The sequence below is a fragment of the Panulirus ornatus genome, chromosome 41, assembly GCF_036320965.1.
Source record: "Panulirus ornatus isolate Po-2019 chromosome 41, ASM3632096v1, whole genome shotgun sequence".
NCBI classification, from domain to species: Eukaryota; Metazoa; Arthropoda; class Malacostraca; order Decapoda; family Palinuridae; genus Panulirus; species Panulirus ornatus.
In genome coordinates this window covers 7,252,214-7,271,424 of record NC_092264.1, presented here as the reverse complement: position 1 = coordinate 7,271,424, position 19,211 = coordinate 7,252,214, and the positions used below count along the sequence as shown (strand labels likewise).

Sequence of the window (19,211 nt, the reverse complement as noted above, 5' to 3'; positions counted from 1 at the left end):
TAGAATTTTTTTATTACAGAATTCCTCCCCCAAGTTTCTCGAGCAAAGTTTTGAAGTTTACATTCAAAATGACCATGTATGGGCTCCTTGGATATGGTGCTTACAAGTGTTTACCAGCTTCAACTAAATCTGCAATTAACTCTTCAGTTCACTCAGCAGTCACATCAGTAACAAGTATTCTTCCACAAAAATGGCAGAAATGAAAGAAGGTAAAAGATAATTATCCTAATTTTTGTTTATTGTTGCAGGCTTTTAAATTTCGTGGATGAAGAATGGTCTCACCTTCACACATTTATCTCATGCTACCTTGTATTTGTTTGTACTGAAGTACTTTACAAGAGTTTTTTTAATATAGTGTTATGTAATTATATTAACAAATCATAGAATTACAAAAATCCAGTTAACAAATCCCTAAAACATGATAACTGGTATTTCTATGAACTTTGGCTCAGAAAACATGTAATTTGTTTATATGGTCTGAGTTACTTACATATGGTGAAAGTCCACACATTATATGATTATTATAATGTAATTTTAGAAAATACAATATTTTTGAAAAGTTTATGATTATTATCCCGAGATATATTATTCTTTGTCTGTTTCCTGGCGCTACCTTGCTGACGCAGGAAACAGCGATTATGTATAATGATAAAAACAAAGGTTATAGAAATTAGAATACTTCTACTAACATTTCCTCCCCTCCTCCCTTTAATAGTTTCTTTTTACTACTGATCATATTTCTTCTCTTAGTTTGGACTTGTGCAGTATTTTGGATTGGTGAAGCAGTAACATTGTAAAATTTGATAGGACAGGTACACCACTGATTTTCCGGCAACTGATGGTTCGGTACCTCCTTTAGTCTGGACAAAATTGCATGAGAGGACTTGAAATTACCGTGACCACCAGACTAGTTTATTTACATTGCACTACACTCGTTGGTGGTGATACCGCAATTCTGTGAGATTCTTAGCTTTTTTCTTTCTTTTTCTTTTAAACTATCCGCCATTTCCCGCATTAGCGAGGTAGCGTTAAGAACAGAGGACTGGGCCTTTGTGGAATATCCTCACCTGGCCCCGCTTCTAAGACATATGAGAGTGTCAGTTGTGGTGTCAAATGTAGATACCAGTCCATATCAATTCAAGATAAAGAAAAAATGGACCATGGTGTTTCGATGCAAAAGTTGTGTGACATCTACATTATTGGTTCATCAACTGTTTATGATATAAAGAAGCAAAGGGAGAAAATATTGAAATTTATGCAGACAGCGATTCCAAGAAGCAAATGACGATTACGATTAGAAAAATTATGAAAGATGTTAAGAGTACTGAGCATGATTGAGTGATGATGAAATGGTTTCGACAGTATCGGAGTGATGGAGTGGACTTGTCAGGTAGCATGATAATGGACCAGGCTAAGTTGTTCCATAAAGAACTTAGATTACAACATGAGCATGACTATAGCGAAGGATGGCTTCAAAGATTCAAGAAGCATCATGGAATTTCCATGAATAAAGTGTGTGGAGAAAAGCGGTCTGCAAACCACGAAGGAGCTGTCGAGTTCTGACGAATTTGTGAAACTTGTAGTTGAGGAGCACCTCCGTCCTGAGCAGGTGTATGATGCATACAAAACTGCATTATTCTGGTGCACACATAGGAAAACACTAACAACAGAAGACAAAGAAGACCCCACAGGATTCAAACCGGGGTGTATCTAGGGGAAATTGCACCTATGGCAAGCACTGAAATTGCGCCCCTGTCCAAACATATGACACCAATATTTTTTTATTTTTATTATCTCTGCCAAGGAGATTATGTTTTTACTGGCATTTGTTTGTTTGTCTGTGAGCAACTTTCAACAAAAGTTATTAACAAATTTTGATGAAATTTTCAGGGAAAGTCAGAAATGATACAAGGACCAATTGATTAGATTTTTGGAGTGATCAGAATCAATGTCTGGATCCAGGACGCTATTACGGAATTATCAATATTTATGAATAATTATTGAACTAATACTGATATCAATGTGATTCCAAATGCCAAAGATATGTTTTCATGGTCAAGAAATCTAAATCTTTAAGATCAGAATCGTTGTCTAGATCCAGGACGCCATTATGCCATTGGTGCCTCCCTTCATGTGGCGCTCAGGGCACCTGCCCTACCTGCCATACCCTAGATATGCCTGTGTATTCAAACAATCTAAGGACAGTCTTACCATCTTAGGGTGCTTAAACATTTCATATATGTTTAATTTAAATTTCTAGGTGTCCATGATATACTTTAGACACATGGGAGATGTATAATTAGTCGGTTAGATGTGTGTTAATGAACTATTATTACATGACCACGGTTGGTCTGGCAAAATGGTTAATCCTACAAGGCTTTGGAACCAAGAGTGCCAGAAAATCGGTGGGGTACCTGTACTAAAATGCATTTTCTTCCTATATCTTTAAGAACCATTTATTTTCTTCTGTTCATTTTCAAAACACCAAAGGTCAGCCTTGTAGTAGCATAAAATTATTGCGAATAATCGTAAACTTCATTCTTTCCAGGAAACGCTACACTGTCAATATTACAAAAGCTGGGAGTTTTGTATAGTTGCTGTGATTATTTTTCTTGTGAGCATCTCTTTCAAATGCTCAAGGGTTGTACTTGCCCATTTATGGAATACTGTTCACATGTCTGGATGGCTTATCCTATACATCTCTGTTAACTAGAGTATGATCAAGAGTCATCTGTCTCATTGATTTTCCTGGCATCATCTCTCTTCATTCTTCCCTTTCTGTAAGCTGTGATTATGCTACTTTCTCTCTTTTCTTTAGAGATTATTTTGGGTGTATTATATTATTGTCGTGAGTTGTCTGCATGCGTCCCCACCCTAAAGTTTGGATGCGTGATGTGAATTTGGCTGCTGCTTCCCACATTTTCTGTGTGGAATCCAGCCTTTGGATAATTGGTTATGACACCTCCTTCTTCCTTCAGACACCTGAACTATGGAATTGTCATCCTTTTGTCTTTTCATCATCCTATATCCTGTCTTCCTTTAAGAGTCAGGTCCACAAACACTTGTGGAGCTCTGATTAATTTCCTTTTTCTTTTCCTTATACCTTTTTACTTTTTCCTGTTATGGCCTCAGTTGGGGCATTTGCCTCTGCAATGTTGGTTGCTATATGAAAAAAGAGTATACTTAAGTGCCAACATTTGAATGAAAGAGATTCAGTACTTTTTTATGGAAAGAAAATGTGCACATAATTTAAGAAGTAAAGAAATACGAGACCTTAATAGGAAAGTGATAAGGGTATTCTTTACTAGTCTTAAGTATGCTCTCAAATATATGGAAGCTTGGTCAGAATTAGAGCTCATATCCTTATTTGTCCAAAATTCATCTTTGCTGGTTTCCCTATCAAATTGTTTATTACATCCATAATTATTGCTTTAGTCATTATCATCCCTCAACATGTTATGTGATGACAAAGTGTAGAAATGATTTAGGCAGAGGCTAGAACTACTGCTCTTCAGAGTCTTCTCATGTGACTTGCTGTGGCTCTTCCCTTTCAGTGATTATAGATAATGCCTATACAGTCACATATGGACAGAAAAAGTAATTAGGCTCATTGACATGTGATGTTGGGCTCTTTGGAAAGTAAGAACACAGTTAAACAAGTTTATTTGTGATGACTTATTTTTACATAGAATTCCAAAATGACTGTTTTCAGGAATAAAGAGGCAAGTGGTTAAACATGGCACAAAATGTAAGTCTGCTGATGTTAGAGATCTGGCTTCACAAATTTTTATCATATGTTTGAGTGTATCATGACTCATCAGATGTACAGTATTCAAGCAAAATTCTTTATCATGAATGGTTGTTCTTATGTCATAGAACGATAAATTATGAAGTTAATATCTCAGAAATTATGCAATAATGAAGTTATGAGATCTTTGTATTGCTAGAGTTTAGCTTTATCAGAATTATGTAGAGAACCAAAATTTATATTGATGTGTACGTGTAGGAAGAGAGGAAAGTGATTGGTTCTCAGTGAATGTAGGTTTGCGGCAGGGGTGTGTGATGTCTCCATGGTTGTTTAATTTGTTTATGGATGGGGTTGTTAGGGAGGTAAATGCAAGAGTTTTGGAAAGAGGGGCAAGTATGAAGTCTGTTGGGGATGAGAGAGCTTGGGAAGTGAGTCAGTTGTTGTTCGCTGATGATACAGCGCTGGTGGCTGATTCATGTGAGAAACTGCAGAAGCTGGTGACTGAGTTTGGTAAAGTGTGTGGAAGAAGAAAGTTAAGAGTAAATGTGAATAAGAGCAAGGCTATTAGGTACAGTAGGGTTGAGGGTCAAGTCAATTGGGAGGTGAGTTTGAATGGAGAAAAACTGGAGGAAGTGAAGTGTTTTAGATATCTGGGAGTGGATCTGGCAGCGGATGGAACCATGGAAGCGGAAGTGGATCATAGGGTGGGGGAGGGGGCGAAAATTCTGGGGGCCTTGAAGAATGTGTGGAAGTCGAGAACATTATCTCGGAAAGCAAAAATGGGTATGTTTGAAGGAATAGTGGTTCCAACAATGTTGTATGGTTGCGAGGCGTGGGCTATGGATAGAGTTGTGCGCAGGAGGATGGATGTGCTGGAAATGAGATGTTTGAGGACAATGTGTGGTGTGAGGTGGTTTGATCGAGTGAGTAACGTAAGGGTAAGAGAGATGTGTGGAAATAAAAAGAGCGTGGCTGAGAGAGCAGAAGAGAGTGTTTTGAAGTGGTTTGGGCACATGGAGAGAATGAGTGAGGAAAGATTGACCAAGAGGATATATGTGTCGGAGGTGGAGGGAACGAGGAGAAGAGGGAGACCAAATTGGAGGTGGAAAGATGGAGTGAAAAAGATTTTGTGTGATCGGGGCCTGAACATGCAGGAGGGTGAAAGGAGGGCAAGGAATAGAGTGAATTGGAGCGTTGTGGTATACCGGGGTTGACGTGCTGTCAGTGGATTGAATCAAGGCATGTGAAGCGTCTGGGGTAAACCATGGAAAGCTGTATAGGTATGTATATTTGCGTGTGTGGACATATGTATATACATGTGTATGGGGGGGGGTTGGGCCATTTCTTTCGTCTGTTTCCTTGCGCTACCTCGCAAACGCGGGAGACAGCGGCAAAGTATAAAAAGAAAAAAAAACTTCCAATTTGGTCTCCCAAATTGGAGGTGGAAAGATGGAGTGAAAAAGATTTTGAGTGATCGGGGACTGAACATGCAGGAGGGTGAAAGGTGGGCAAGGAATAGAGTGAATTGGATCGATGTGGTATACCGGGGTCGACGTGCTGTCAGTGGATTGAATCAGGGCATGTGAAGCGTCTGGGGTAAACCATGGAAAGTTCTGTGGGCCTGGATGTGGAAAGGGAGCTGTGGTTTCGGGCATTATTACATGACAGCTAGAGACTGAGTGTGAATGAATGGGGCCTTTGTTGTCTTTTCCTAGCGCTACCTCGCACACATGAGGGGGGAGGGGGATGTTATTCCATGTGTGGGGAGGTGGCGATGGGAATGAATAAAGGCAGACAGTGTGAATTGTGTGCATGTGTATATATGTATGTGTCTGTGTGTGTATATATATGTGTACATTGAGATGTATGGGTATGTATATTTGCGTGTGTGGACGTGTATGTATATACATGTGTATGGGGGTGGGTTGGGCCATTTTCTTTTTTTTTTGTCTGTTTTCTTGCGCTACCTTGCAAACGTGGGAGACAGCGACAAAGCAAAATAAATATGAAATATACATATGTTCTCCGACTTATGATGGTTCAACTTACAGTTTTTCGACTTTACAATGGTGTGATAGTGATACACATTTAGTAGAAACCATACTTCGAATTTTGATCTTTTCCCGGGCTAGCAATATGCAATATGATACTCTTTCTTGGTGCTGTGCAGCAGCAGTGAGCTGCAGCTTCCAGTTAGCCACACAATCATCAGTGTAAATAACCATTACTGTACAGTGTACTGTACTGGTAAGAAGAGGAAGGCAATTACTCTTGAGATGAAATTGAAGTGCTCGACATGAAGTTATACCTAAGCACCAAGAAAGTTCATAGCAAGGAAACTTGCGGAGGCATTAGCCACTCTCAGCAGAGGCATACGGATGTTAGAAGAAATGGACATCAATTACAAGAGATTTGCAAGAACTGACAGGCAGATACAGGATGCTCTTGCTTGTTACAGTGAAATTTGTAATGAAAAGAAGAAACTGACTGTACGTGCAACACTTGGTATCTTCCTGAAGAAATCTAAACCATCAACAAGTATCGATTCCCCAGTGCTTCATCAGAAGAGAGAGAAATTGATGACCCTGTTGATGTAGCATTCATCATTTAGCATTTGATTTTAGTGTTGTATGCTTCAAACATTTTTCACACCCAGTGTGCTTTCAGCTGTGTACATTTTATGGTGAGTACTCGTACAATCATATTTTCTTTTTCAGTACAGTATTCAAAAAATTACATGAGATATTCAACTTTTTATTATAAAATAGACTTTGAGTTAGATGATTTTGTCCAACTGTAGGTTAATGTAAGTGTTTAGAGAATGTTTAAGGTAGGATATGCTAAGCTATGATGTTTGGTAGGTTAGATGTACAGTATTGAATATATTTTTGACTTGCGATGGGTTTACTGGAATGTAACCTCGTTGTAAGTTGAGGAGCATCTGTAATGATAGTGGAAAAAATAGTTGTAACGTATTTTTCTCTTTTTCAGAAAAAGTCAGAACCTGATAGCCTGATATGTACCAGATACAGGAGCACAGAAAATGATACTGTTATGTCATGCTGTAAAATACTGCTAATTCAGAAACAAAGATTTTGTTAACTAAACATTAGCAGTCTGATGAATTGTAAAAATCAGGGGTATATTACACTAAGATTTTATTCAGGATGCTATGTGGCAATTTAGGCGAGTATTTACTGGGAGCACATTAAGTCGATACTCTTAACAGCTCAGAAGAATACACATGTGTCAGTTTGTATTTCCTATCTGTTAAATGAAACAAAATAATTTTTTTATTTGTTATCATCTTAGCATATTAAATATTTGGCTATTTAGGTAAATGAAAATTTCATCACTGCCCTGACTGATTGAATATCTGATAAGGAAAAAAGAACGAAGTCACTAACACTGCATAGTACAGCATAGTACAATGTGTATGTCAGTATGTTAGTTACAGAAATATCCCTTCATTAGTCCCCAGTATAGTATAACATTGCTCAGAAATATTTTTCTATATTTTGTATTGATGTAAACTTCAAAAAGATATGGTAAGTTACTGTGCAATAATCATCTGCTAGCATGGTTGAAGCAGCACAAGATAAGCAACATCTGTACATCTTGTAACTTGCATTTTCATTTTTAGTTTGTTTCACACATTACCAGCATTGTTATATGGATCTCTTGAGCACGCAAAAGTAAGCAATAACATGATAAATTGATAAACCATGCTACTGTAAGCATGTCTCTCAGGAGCTTCATGTTGCTGTATAACCATCATTTTCTTATATGCTATCTTACATTACCAGTGCTAACATCTGCAGGCCTTTCTTCTGATATTTTAGGCCTTTTGCACTCTCAAAGTGGGCAAGAGTGTAAGTAAATCAACCATGGTGCTGGAAATGAATGTAAGGAGCCTCATCACACCTTGTTACCTGCATATTCACATCAGTGCTTACACACATTACTAACACTAACTCTTGCAGGTTTTACCAGATATGGACCTCCGCTGCACACAAAAGTGGGTATAAATATAAAAGATAAACTGACCACTATGCAGTAGACATGTTCAGAAGCACACTGAAAACAGGTGGCTTGAGGTGCTGATTGGCTGAACAATGATCAACACGTGCACTCCCATTGACTCAGACAAGACTAGAGCCCTATGCATGTTTTTGCACTGGACATTTGAACTGGCTGACTTTTTTCATATTAATTGATGGAAAAAAATGTGTACAAGTGTTTGATATAATGAGATAATGCTAAACGGAGTAGTAATGACTTTTTTTTATATATTTATGCCATAGCTCATGTTAGTGGGGTCCAGGCAGCAGTTGACAAAGATATGGTCCTCATTTGCTCACATCCTTTGTCATAAATAATGCCCCAAAACCAGAGCCTTATGTCCACAGCTAGGTCCTACATACCTCTCTCTGGTTTCCTCTGACTACTTCAAATGCCTTAGGTTATCCCATTGAAAGCTTGTTGTCCCGGTAAACCACATTGCCCCAATCTTCTTTCTCCCTTGCACGCCTTGTTGACTATTATTTGTGCTTAGGCCTGCATAGGTTGAAGTCCTGGGCTAGACAATCAACCTGCAGCCAACCCAACTGTTTATACTCCTCCCTGGGATGGTTTATAAGTGGGTATTTTACATAGGTTCAATGTTGCTGGTATCCTGAGTGCTGTAGGAGCCTCCTAAAAGGGACTCCAGGGGCAGGAAGGTAAGGTGAATATTTATTTCACGTTCTCTCAAACAAGTTGGCCATTTCCCATGTAAGTGAGGTATTGCCATGAAGAGACGAAGAAAAGACCTTACTTGCTTACATCCACTCTCTAGCCTCCAACCCAAAAACAGGCCTCACAGACCTTTCTATTGTTTCTCCAGGCCACTTCATATGCCCTGGTTCAGCCCATTGACAGCATGTTGTCCTCTCAAAACCACATAATTCCAAGTTGCTCTATCCGGTGCAAGGAAACAGACGAAAGAATGACCCAACCCCCCACATACACATGTAAATACATACACGTCCACACACACAAATGTACATACCTATACATCTCAACGTATACATATATATACACACACAGACATATACATATATACACATGTACATAATTCATACTGTCTGCCTTTATTCATTCCCATCGCCACCTCGCCACACATGAAATAACAACCCCCTCCCCCCTCATGTGTGCGAGATAGCGCTAGGAAAAGACAACAAAGGCCCCATTCGTACACATTCAGTCTCTAGCTGTCATGTAATAATGCACCGAAACCACAGCTCCCTTTCCACATCCAGGCCCCACGGAACTTTCCATGGTTTACCCCAGATGCTTCACATGCCCTGGTTCAATCCATTGGCAGCAAGTTGACCCCAGTATACCACATCGTTCCAATTCACTCTATTCCTTGCACGCCTTTCACCCTCCTGCATGTTCAGGCCCCGATCACTCAAAATCTTTTTCACTCCATCTTTCCACCTCCAATTTGATCTCCCACTTCTCCTCGTTCCCTCCACCTCCGACACACATATCCTCTTTGTCAATCTTTCCTCACTCATTCTCTCCATGTGACCAGACTATTTCAAAACACCCTCTTCTGCTCTCACAACCACACTCTTTTTTATTACCACACATCTCTCTTACCCAATTATTACTTCCTCGATCAAACCACCTCACACCACATATTGTCCTCAAACATCTCATTTCCAGCACATCCACCCTCCTCCGCACAACTCTATCCATAGCCCATGCCTCGCAACCATACAACATTGTTGGGACCACTATTCCTTCAAACATGCCCATTTTTGCTTTCCGAGATAATGTTCTTGACTTTCACACATTCTTCAAGGCTCCCAGAATTTTCCCCCCCTCCCCCACCCTATGATTCACTTCCGCTTCCATGGTTCCATCCGCTGCCAAATCCACTCACAGATATCTAAAACACTTCATGTAATTTAAACACTCCCCTTTATCCCCTTTTCCTTTATACATTAGTGCTATGCATGCATTCTGCCAATCCTCAGGCACTTCACCATGAACCATACATACATTGAATATCCTCACCAACAAGTCAGTAACACAGTCACCCCCTATATTTATGTATATAAGTGGATGGGTCTTTTTTCGTCTTTTCCTGGCGTTACCTCGCTGACTTGGGAAACATCGATCTGGTATAATAGATAATAATAACTTTGTTTTTATCCCTGGGGATAGGGGATTAAGAATACTTCCCACGTATTCCCTGCGTGTCGTAGAAGGCGACTAAAAGGGGAGGGAGCGGGGGGCTGGAAATCCTCCCCTCTCGGTTTTTTTTTCAATTTTCCAAAAGAAGGAACAGAGAATTGGGCCAGGTGAGGGTATTCCCTCAGAGGCCCAGTCCTCTGTTCTTAATGCTACCTCGCTAATGCGGGAAATGGCGAATAGTTTGAAAGAAAAAAGAACTTTGTTTTTGTGCATAATGTGAGAACATTATGAAATAACATTTATTTTTTCCCTTACCCACAGCTTTGAATGATTTCACAAAGATGGTAGAAAGAGAAAGTAAATGTGCATTAGAGACAGTGACAGATGAGGAAGTCATAAATCCTCAGCCAATAATATTTCCACACACAACTACGTCAGGACAAAAAATCATGATTAGACAGGAAGAAACTAGTGTAACGAGTTCCAAGGAAATCCAAAATGTTGATTCGTCATACTGCTTTGAAGAATTAAAGGTTGAAAGAATAAGTGTAAAGTCAAAAAATATGCATAAGAATTTAGACACTAGAAATCAGAATTGTGTTGTCAGTGGATTAGATAAAGTTTTTGATGAAGATGATAACTTCAAGAAATGCCAGTATATGCCTCAAGACTCAAGAGAGAGAAGTGAATTGTTGAGCAGTTGTGATAAACAGGAGGGTCAGCTCTTCTCCAGAGTGAAAAAATGTGAAGACTTAGATGCTAAGATTTTGAAATCTTCTGACAACAAATTAGAAATATCTAGTGGATGTAACTATTGCTCATTTATTTCTGACTCTTCAGATTTGTGTACTCCTTGTTCTGGAGTGTATGTTAAGCTGTATGGTGATTTCAGTCATTCTTTAGATGCTAAAATTGTTAGGAAAGATAAGTTTGATTCTGTTTCCCAGGATAATTTTTCTAATAGATTAGGTCTGATAACTCACCATCATTTACAAAGAACAGAATCTTCTCGTATGAATGATTTATGTGAGATACAGGAAGTGTTTCAACCACACCAGAGTGAAGATGAATATGAACATGTCACTGATGGTCTTGTGTATGTTGTTACATCATTTCCTGGTTCTGGCATAGACCAAGATGAATATACTAACAACTTTATTAAGGGATGCATGTGTAATGGTATTTGTGCAGAAGACTGTTCTTGTTTTAGTCATTATGGATGCCCATATGTAGAAGGGAAACTCATGGCTCATCATGAGACAAAACCTATATTTGAATGTAATGACAGTTGTGGTTGCTCGGATGTTTGTCCAGGTCGCCTTATACAGCGAGGACCAATTACTGGTTTGAAAATTGTGAAGATTCTAGGTAAAGGATATGGTATTACAACTTCACAGTTCATACGAAAGCATTCCTTTGTATGTGAATATGCTGGGGAATTAATCAGCGTTAAGGAAGCTCAGAGGAGATTTTCAATGCAAAAAGATCATGAGTCAAATTATATCTTGATCTTACGGGAATATACAGGAGATATGTCTTCTGGATCTCACATTACAGTAATTGATCCTACTGTTGCTGGAAACATTGGGCGATACATAAACCACTCATGTGATCCAAACTTGGTAGTTGTGCCTGTCCGAGTAAGTAACATGGTCCCTCATGCAGCCCTGTTTGCTTCAAAAGATATTTTTCCAGGTGAGGAGCTTTGTTATGATTATAACAGTAGTCAGAATAAATCATTAGCACCACATTTTGTGAATAAATGCAGTGTACATGCTCCAGATACACCTAATTTCTCAGTAAATCTGGAGGGGGTAATGAGAGACAAAGAGCTATTGTCTCCAGTTTATCAGAGTGAAAATGTAGGGAATACAAGTAATGAAATGTCAAAGGTTTTAAGTGAGGATACATATCCAGTGCACTTTAGTACTAATGATTCTAGTTCCTGTAAAAGTGTATTAAAACCTTGCCTTTGTAAAGCAACCAATTGTAGGCATTTCTTACCTGTTATTGATGCATTATTTTGACTAGTAACAAATTTATGTATTTTTTTTTTTGATAAAAGATGAAATATACTTGAATATATTTTAGGGTAGTAATATCTTGATATCTTTTGATAGAAGCAGTGTTGTACTACAATTACTGAATTTTTTTTGATAATGAAATATGGTCAGGATAGGTTCGTTGTTATATTGGTAAAAGTTTCATAATGGAGATTTGAACTGTATTTTTGAATATTTTGTCCATACCCAAATTATCAAAATATGACTTCCACTTGTGTGTGTATTCTTCATTCTGACTTTTGTACAGATATTTTTGTAAATGGCTATTTCCATTCACTATACTTAAATCTGTGTATAATTCAGTAATTTGAAGATACTGAATGTTCTGTGTCTAGCAAATATTATTTCATCATTTAACTTTCTGCTAAATTCTTTGAAAGAAATCTTCCTAACAGTTTAATTTGATTTTGTTGGTAGACAAGTACTACCACTGGTTGTAAGTGAACTGTAAGGGCATAACTTTCCTTTTAAACCACTTCCTTTAAATCTGGGAGATAGGGTATTGGATATAGATATGAATAGGCTCCCAGCTAAGCCCTCCAAGTAGGCTGTAATTGTCTGCTTTAGCAATATAGCTTAGGGATATGAAAACTCGTGCATTATGTGAAAATTTTGTATTTTATAAGGCTTTGGATGGTTTTAGTTATTTGGTGAATGTATTATGGGAGTACTTTATAAGGCTTTGGATGGTTTTAGTTATCTAGTGAATGTACTGTGGGAGTACTTTTTCTTTTATGGTGCTTTGGATGATTTTAGCTAGCTCATGCGAGTTTTCTCAGTGTAAAATGAATGAATTAATGATACACGTCTGTTCTTTTCATACAGTAAGAACCTGTTTGCCTCTTTAATGCTGTAATGAAAATTTTAATCACTCTTCCACCCCATTGGTGTATCTAGGATCACTGGTATCAGCATTTTTCTTAAATTTGGAATATCTTCTTGTGTATCTATGATAGTGTGTGGACCATTTAGCATGGCTAACAGTATCTTTCTAACTACCTATATCCATTGTGCTTTTTCTCATTCTGAAGGCAGATTGATCTCTACTGGTTCTTGTTTTGGAGTTGCAGAAAGAAATATCATAATACAGTATATCTAATGTAAAGTTAAAGACTTGGCTTGTGTTTTTTTGTGATGTAGAAAAGGTGTGAATGGATATGAAGTTTTGTATGTAAATATAGTAGTTTCACACAGTTTTCAATATAAAGAGAGTAAAAAAAACTTTTTATAATGTACAGAGATAGAGATTACACTACACACTTAATGCTGGATTAGAATGAGAGACTTATTGTGTGATCTGATTGTGTCAGTAAAGTGCCCTTGGTTTTTGATAGTATGTACAGTGTCATTCAAATCATATAGTACTAGAGAAGTGCCTGACATAAAAAGGATCCTGTGAATTTTTTTTATTTGGTATCCTATTTCCTCTTGGCATGTACTGTTTTATGACAATTTATACTGTTTCACCTACATATGAAATCTTTTGAAAGACTTGCCATGTATGATTGGTGGTTGAGGATATCCAAAACTCAGAAACAAACTGCATAGCCTTTCATGTCCATAGATTCTTGATTATTAGGGGAAGTGTCCTTGCCACTTTATGTACAGTATGATCAGAGGAATTATCTGTACCACTGTTTTTGCTATCATCGGGGCATTGCCCGTACCACTGTTTTTGCTATCTCGGGGGCATTGCCTGTACCACTATTTATCAGGTATTTCATTTAATAATTTTGTCTTGGAAACAGGAGATGCTTCTATGATTCTGGTGCATATGTATGATGACTGAAGGTTGGAATCATGGCTGTCTACCTTGAAGCTTGTTAGCTTGCATGGTGTTTAGATTTGATGAGTATTGGATTGATATTCGAGGGTAGTTATTTTGAAATAATCATGTAGCCACAAAAGACGGTTTTTCATTTCATAATCCTTTTGCTAAATGTGAATTCAGGAAGGTAAATATGAGATGTTGATAATGGTGTTAGATTTTGATACTTAGAAAAAGATTGGACTTCACTTCTCTTCATTTATCATAGAGGAAGATTACCATTGTGGCAGATGAGTTGAAGTTGTTTCAGTAGAACCTTATTGGTCTGAGCTGTGTCTAGATCATTGGCAGGCATGATGAAAAAGTTATTAGTGAAGTAGAAGTTATGTCATTGTTGTGTTTATGTTTGTTCTTTGTTAAGGCTTTCATGTTTATTGATTCCACAGTGGCATCAGGATAAATCCTTTCTCTTACTTTATATTGTATGCCTTTGTAGCATCAGAAAGAAAATTTCCCTGAAATCAAGGTTTCAGTCTTATGATGCCAGACATGGTATATAAATGGTTTGGAGTTCATACATCACATATGGATGTAGATTACACAGATGCATCAGGTTGAAATGTTGAAATTTTCCTTTTACCATTTTCAGTGAAAAGTTATTGTTAGGTAGGCCATTAGTTTTGCATTGATTGTGTGACTTCACATAAGATTGATCTTCATTTCTTATCACGTATGCATTTAAGTACTCATTAATCCAACACTGAGGGCTTTTCATGAATTTGTGCTCAAAGGTCATAACATTGTCTTCAGGGGTCATAGGGTCATATGGTTATGTTCAAACAGTTAAAAAAAAAAAAAATTCTAACCAACTGGAGCATTTGGAGAACCATACAAGGCTCTGTTCTATGTCTTGAAAGGGATTCTCAAGCCATGGTTGAACTTCTCAGCTCGAGGCCCTACTCTCATGGGTCACAAGGCTTTAATCTAGAGGTAATGAAAAAATTAACACTTTATGAAAACACTGGTCAACAAAATTCTAATTTTTTTTTGTCCCATGAACTAAGATAGGTGGACCCTATAGTACTTTTTATACTGAATTTGAATCTGTCCTTAGTGTCGAGGATTAATCTGCCAACATAGAGGGGCTCCACTTTCCTTGGTACCACTTTTCCATGTCCAAAATGCCATGGTGAATTCTTAAGCTGAACTCATCACTGACTGCCCTGAGATTTTCTTGGGAAAAGCCTGTGCGAATCCAGAAAGTGAATTTTTAGACTTATATTGTACCCCAGAGCTTTATATGAAGTCAGAAGATCTTTTACAACATAACAGTAGTTTTCTGACCTGTGATTCCCACAAAAACCTTTGGAAACTCTCTTAAATGACAGCCATACCGTTTTTTTGTTTTTTTCGCTGTCTCCCGTGTTTGTGAGGTAGCGCAAGGAAACAGACGAAAGAAATGGCCCAACCCACCCCCATACACATGTATATACATACGTCCACACACGCAAATATACATACCTACACAGCTTTCCATGGTTTACTCCAGACGCTTCACATGCCCTGATTCAACCCACTGACAGCACATCAACCCAGGTATACCACATCGATCCAATTCACTCTATTCCTTGCCCTCCTTTCACCCTCCTGCATGTTCAGGCCCCGATTACACAAAATCTTTTTCACTCCATCTTTCCACCTCCAATTTGGTCTCCCACTTCTCCTCGTTCCCTCCACCTCCGACACATATATCCTCTTGGTCAATCTTTCCTCACTCATTCTCTCCATGTGCCCAAACCATTTCAAAACACCCTCTTCTGCTCTCTCAACCACGCTCTTTTTATTTCCACACATCTCTCTTACCCTTACGTTACTTACTCGATCAAACCACCTCACACCACACATTGTCCTCAAACATCTCATTTCCAGCACATCCATCCTCCTGCGCACAACTCTATCCATAGCCCATGCCTCGCAACCATACAACATTGTTGGAACCACTATTCCTTCAAACATACCCATTTTTGCTTTCCGAGATAATGTTCTCGACTTCCACACATTCTTCAAGGCTCCCAGAATTTTTGCCCCCTCCCCCACCCTATGATCCACTTCTGCTATCATGGTTCCATCCACTGCCAGATCCACTCCCAGATATCTAAAACACTTTACTTCCTCCAGTTTTTCTCCATTCAAACTTACCTCCCAATTAACTTGACCCTCAACCCTACTGTACCTAATAACCTTGCTCTTATTCACATTTACTCTTAACTTTCTTCTTTCACACACTTTACCAAACTCAGTCACCAGCTTCTGCAGTTTATCACATGAATCAGCCACCAGCGCTGTATCATCAGCGAACAACAACTGACTCACTTCCCAAGCTCTCTCAATCCCAACAGACTTCATACTTGCCCCTCTTTCCAAAACTCTTGCATTCACCTCCCTAACAACCTCATCCATAAACAAATTAAACAACCATGGAGACATCACACACCCCTGCCGCAAACCTACATTCACTGAGAACCAATCACTTTCCCCTCTTCCTACACGTACACATGCCTTACATCCTTGATAAAAACTTTTCACTGCTTCTAACAACTTGCCTCCCACACCATATATTCTTAATACCTTCCACAGAGCATCTCTATCAACTCTATCATATGCCTTCTCCAGATCCATAAATGCTACATACAAATCCATTTGCTTTTCTAAGTATTTCTCACATACATTCTTCAAAGCAAACACCTGATCCACACATCCTCTACCACTTCTGAAACCACACTGCTCTTCCCCAATCTGATGCTCTGTACATGCCTTCACCCTCTCAATCAATACCCTCCCATATAATTTACCAGGAATACTCAACAAACTTATACCTCTTTTTGTTTATATTTCATTTAATTCTTCATCAAACTTTTCATCTCGAAGCAGTTCCCTGGTCTGTGGCCCTATGAAAATACCCTCTTTGATTTTTGCATCACTGATTCTGGGGAATTTATTCCTCAAATATGTGAATCCATGGCCAGTTTTGTCCATACCTTTGACGAAGTTCTTCATCAGTCTGAGCTTGATGTGCAAAGGAGGCAGATGAATTTTTCTCACGATCAGCAAGAAGAGGATTGATGACATTCTTCTTCAATGGAGTCAGTGATGTATTTTTGGCCACACTTTCTTTACTAAACGATTTTTCTTGTCCTGGGTGTTCCACTCACAGGATAAAAACAGAACTTAATGTAACCAAGTTGTATTCCGAGTAAAAGTGCCACAACCTTTAGCTCACCACATACACTCCATGTGAAGTCCCGTACTTAATTTTTTCCAGAGGTAGCTTCATGTTATCATATTACTCCTTCATGTTAGCTGCGTGAGTCAGAGGGACAGAGGGGAACTTATTTCTGTTATGGACTAGAACCACTGTCAAGCTTACTTTTGATGAGTTGATAAACAAGTGCCACTCATCTTAGTAACTTATTTCCATGACCAAGTGCCTCCATTACAGAGCAAACATTATTGCAAAACACCAGACCACTTTCAAGAGGGAAAAATTCTTTGAAAATGACATGGTGATCACAATAAAGATAAAAACTAATTTCATTCTGGAGAAGATTCCAGCCCTATAACCAAGAACCCAAAGGTATGGCTCGCTTCATAGACAAATTTAAATCATGGATGAGATCATTAAGATCTTGGCAGGTGTGGTTCACTTAAAGAACAGCTTGCTTCAAATGTTGGATCCATATTGTCCTGCACTTGGTCTACTTTCTCATCACCAGACTCATCACTCAGTGTCATGTTACTTAGGGGCTCTTGGCATAGGTATTTCTTGACCGTGAGGTACTGGCCTTATAGCTGATGGTAGATTAGGATATTGAACAGTATGCTTGGAATTTGAAGTTATACCATTTATATTAGGCAGTCAGAAGAAATCTGAAGAGTGATCTTTGGGTTCCTTCCAGACCATAGGAATGGTGAAAGACATATGGTGTGAACCCTTTACCCATTCTGTAAAAAGCCTGACATGCGACAACAAATAAGGGGGAGCCCAACTTTTATCCTGGTCACCCACTTTGCAACCAAAGTAATGCTCATAGCATTTTATAATGAGGGGTGTGAAAGAATGTTTTTGCGATATAAATGTCAATTCACCACATGTAGCAGAAAGAATTCAGACTATTTATACAGCTTTGCAGAATTATATAAAGTTGGACTGGGGTATCAGCACAATACTTGAATACACAAAAGCACAATCTGTCAACAGAGTGGAAAAGACTCTGTTCACAAATTGAGTTCTAGCTTGCAATTGACAGACAAATGCTACTCAGGAGTGAGCACTGTTTGAATGTCCCAACATTTCCAGTCGTGATTCTGCAGGCCCCTGGTGATTCAATTATCTAGGCTGTGCTTTGAAAGAAGCTATTTTACTTTACAAACAATGAAAATAGCTGTTTGTTAAACGTTTTCTTTCAAATGCCCTGTAGAGCACTGGCACATATATACTGTATGTAATGATATGCGAGTATGCTGGAAAAAAATAACTTGGTGATAGAGAAATTCTAAATGCATACTGGATTCATTGTGTAAAAGATACATGTTCATGCAGAGTGTGAACTATCATACCTTCACTAGTTTTCTAGCTGTGCATCATCTCTCAGGTGTCACTTCTGTAGTTGTTGGACAGCTGAAATAAGCAGCAAGGTTGTTCATCTGTACCAGGTTAGAGGATAGACTGCAGCGAAAGAGGAATATACATAAACTAGGCTTATTTCAACTTCTGAATGTTGATGAGACTTTGATCCAAATCCCTTATTCTTTTGAAATCTGCAGCATCAGTCAGGACCTGTCAATCACTAGGAGTGTTCCTTGATGTAAGAAATGCAGGGAATTATGTGTACCATCTATCATTCCTCTGGACTGGAAGAAGGTTTAATCGCCCTTTGTCCGGAGAGGGGAAAGGGTTTGATACGTCAGTATACATAAAAAAAAAAAAAGAGGGTATTGTACCATAATATTTCAGATGAAGTCTTAGAAATTTACTGTTGTGTTGTGGCTGTAACGCCATCTATTTTTAACCTAAAATTTTAGTCCAAGAATCTGCTAAATATCAATGGATTCAATGATTTTTGGTTTATGTGTTTGGTTAGTATCACTAAACGTGGGAAAAGCTGCCTCTGGTTAGTTATTGGTCACGAGTGCGTTTTTGAGTTTTCACTTTAAAACTTCCTCTGGCATCGTATGATCAGACCCTTGTGTGTCGTGGCCTGTCCCCGTTATCATACCCAAGGGTAATACCATCATGCTTACAGTTTTTGCCGTCATTCTTAAGGGTCATATCTTCATGCTCACTGATCAAGGCTCCTACGTCATGCTTGAGAAGTTTAGGTGTACAGTAGAGCATGTTTAAGCATATGGTTCAAGAGAATATGTAGAAAAAAATGATCATGGCTGT

The 19,211-nt window shown here is 38.5% G+C and overlaps 1 protein-coding gene across 1 annotated transcript; it reads left to right on the top strand.

The window, feature by feature from the left end:
* On the top strand, nt 1-13,904 carry LOC139761647 (uncharacterized). The gene is made up of 2 exons (XM_071685949.1): nt 1-209; nt 10,256-13,904. Exons 1-2 carry the CDS (start codon nt 191-193, stop codon nt 11,959-11,961), a joined length of 1,725 nt encoding a protein of 574 aa, XP_071542050.1. The 5' UTR covers nt 1-190; the 3' UTR covers nt 11,962-13,904.
* The last annotated feature ends 5,307 nt before the right edge of the window (nt 13,905-19,211 follow it).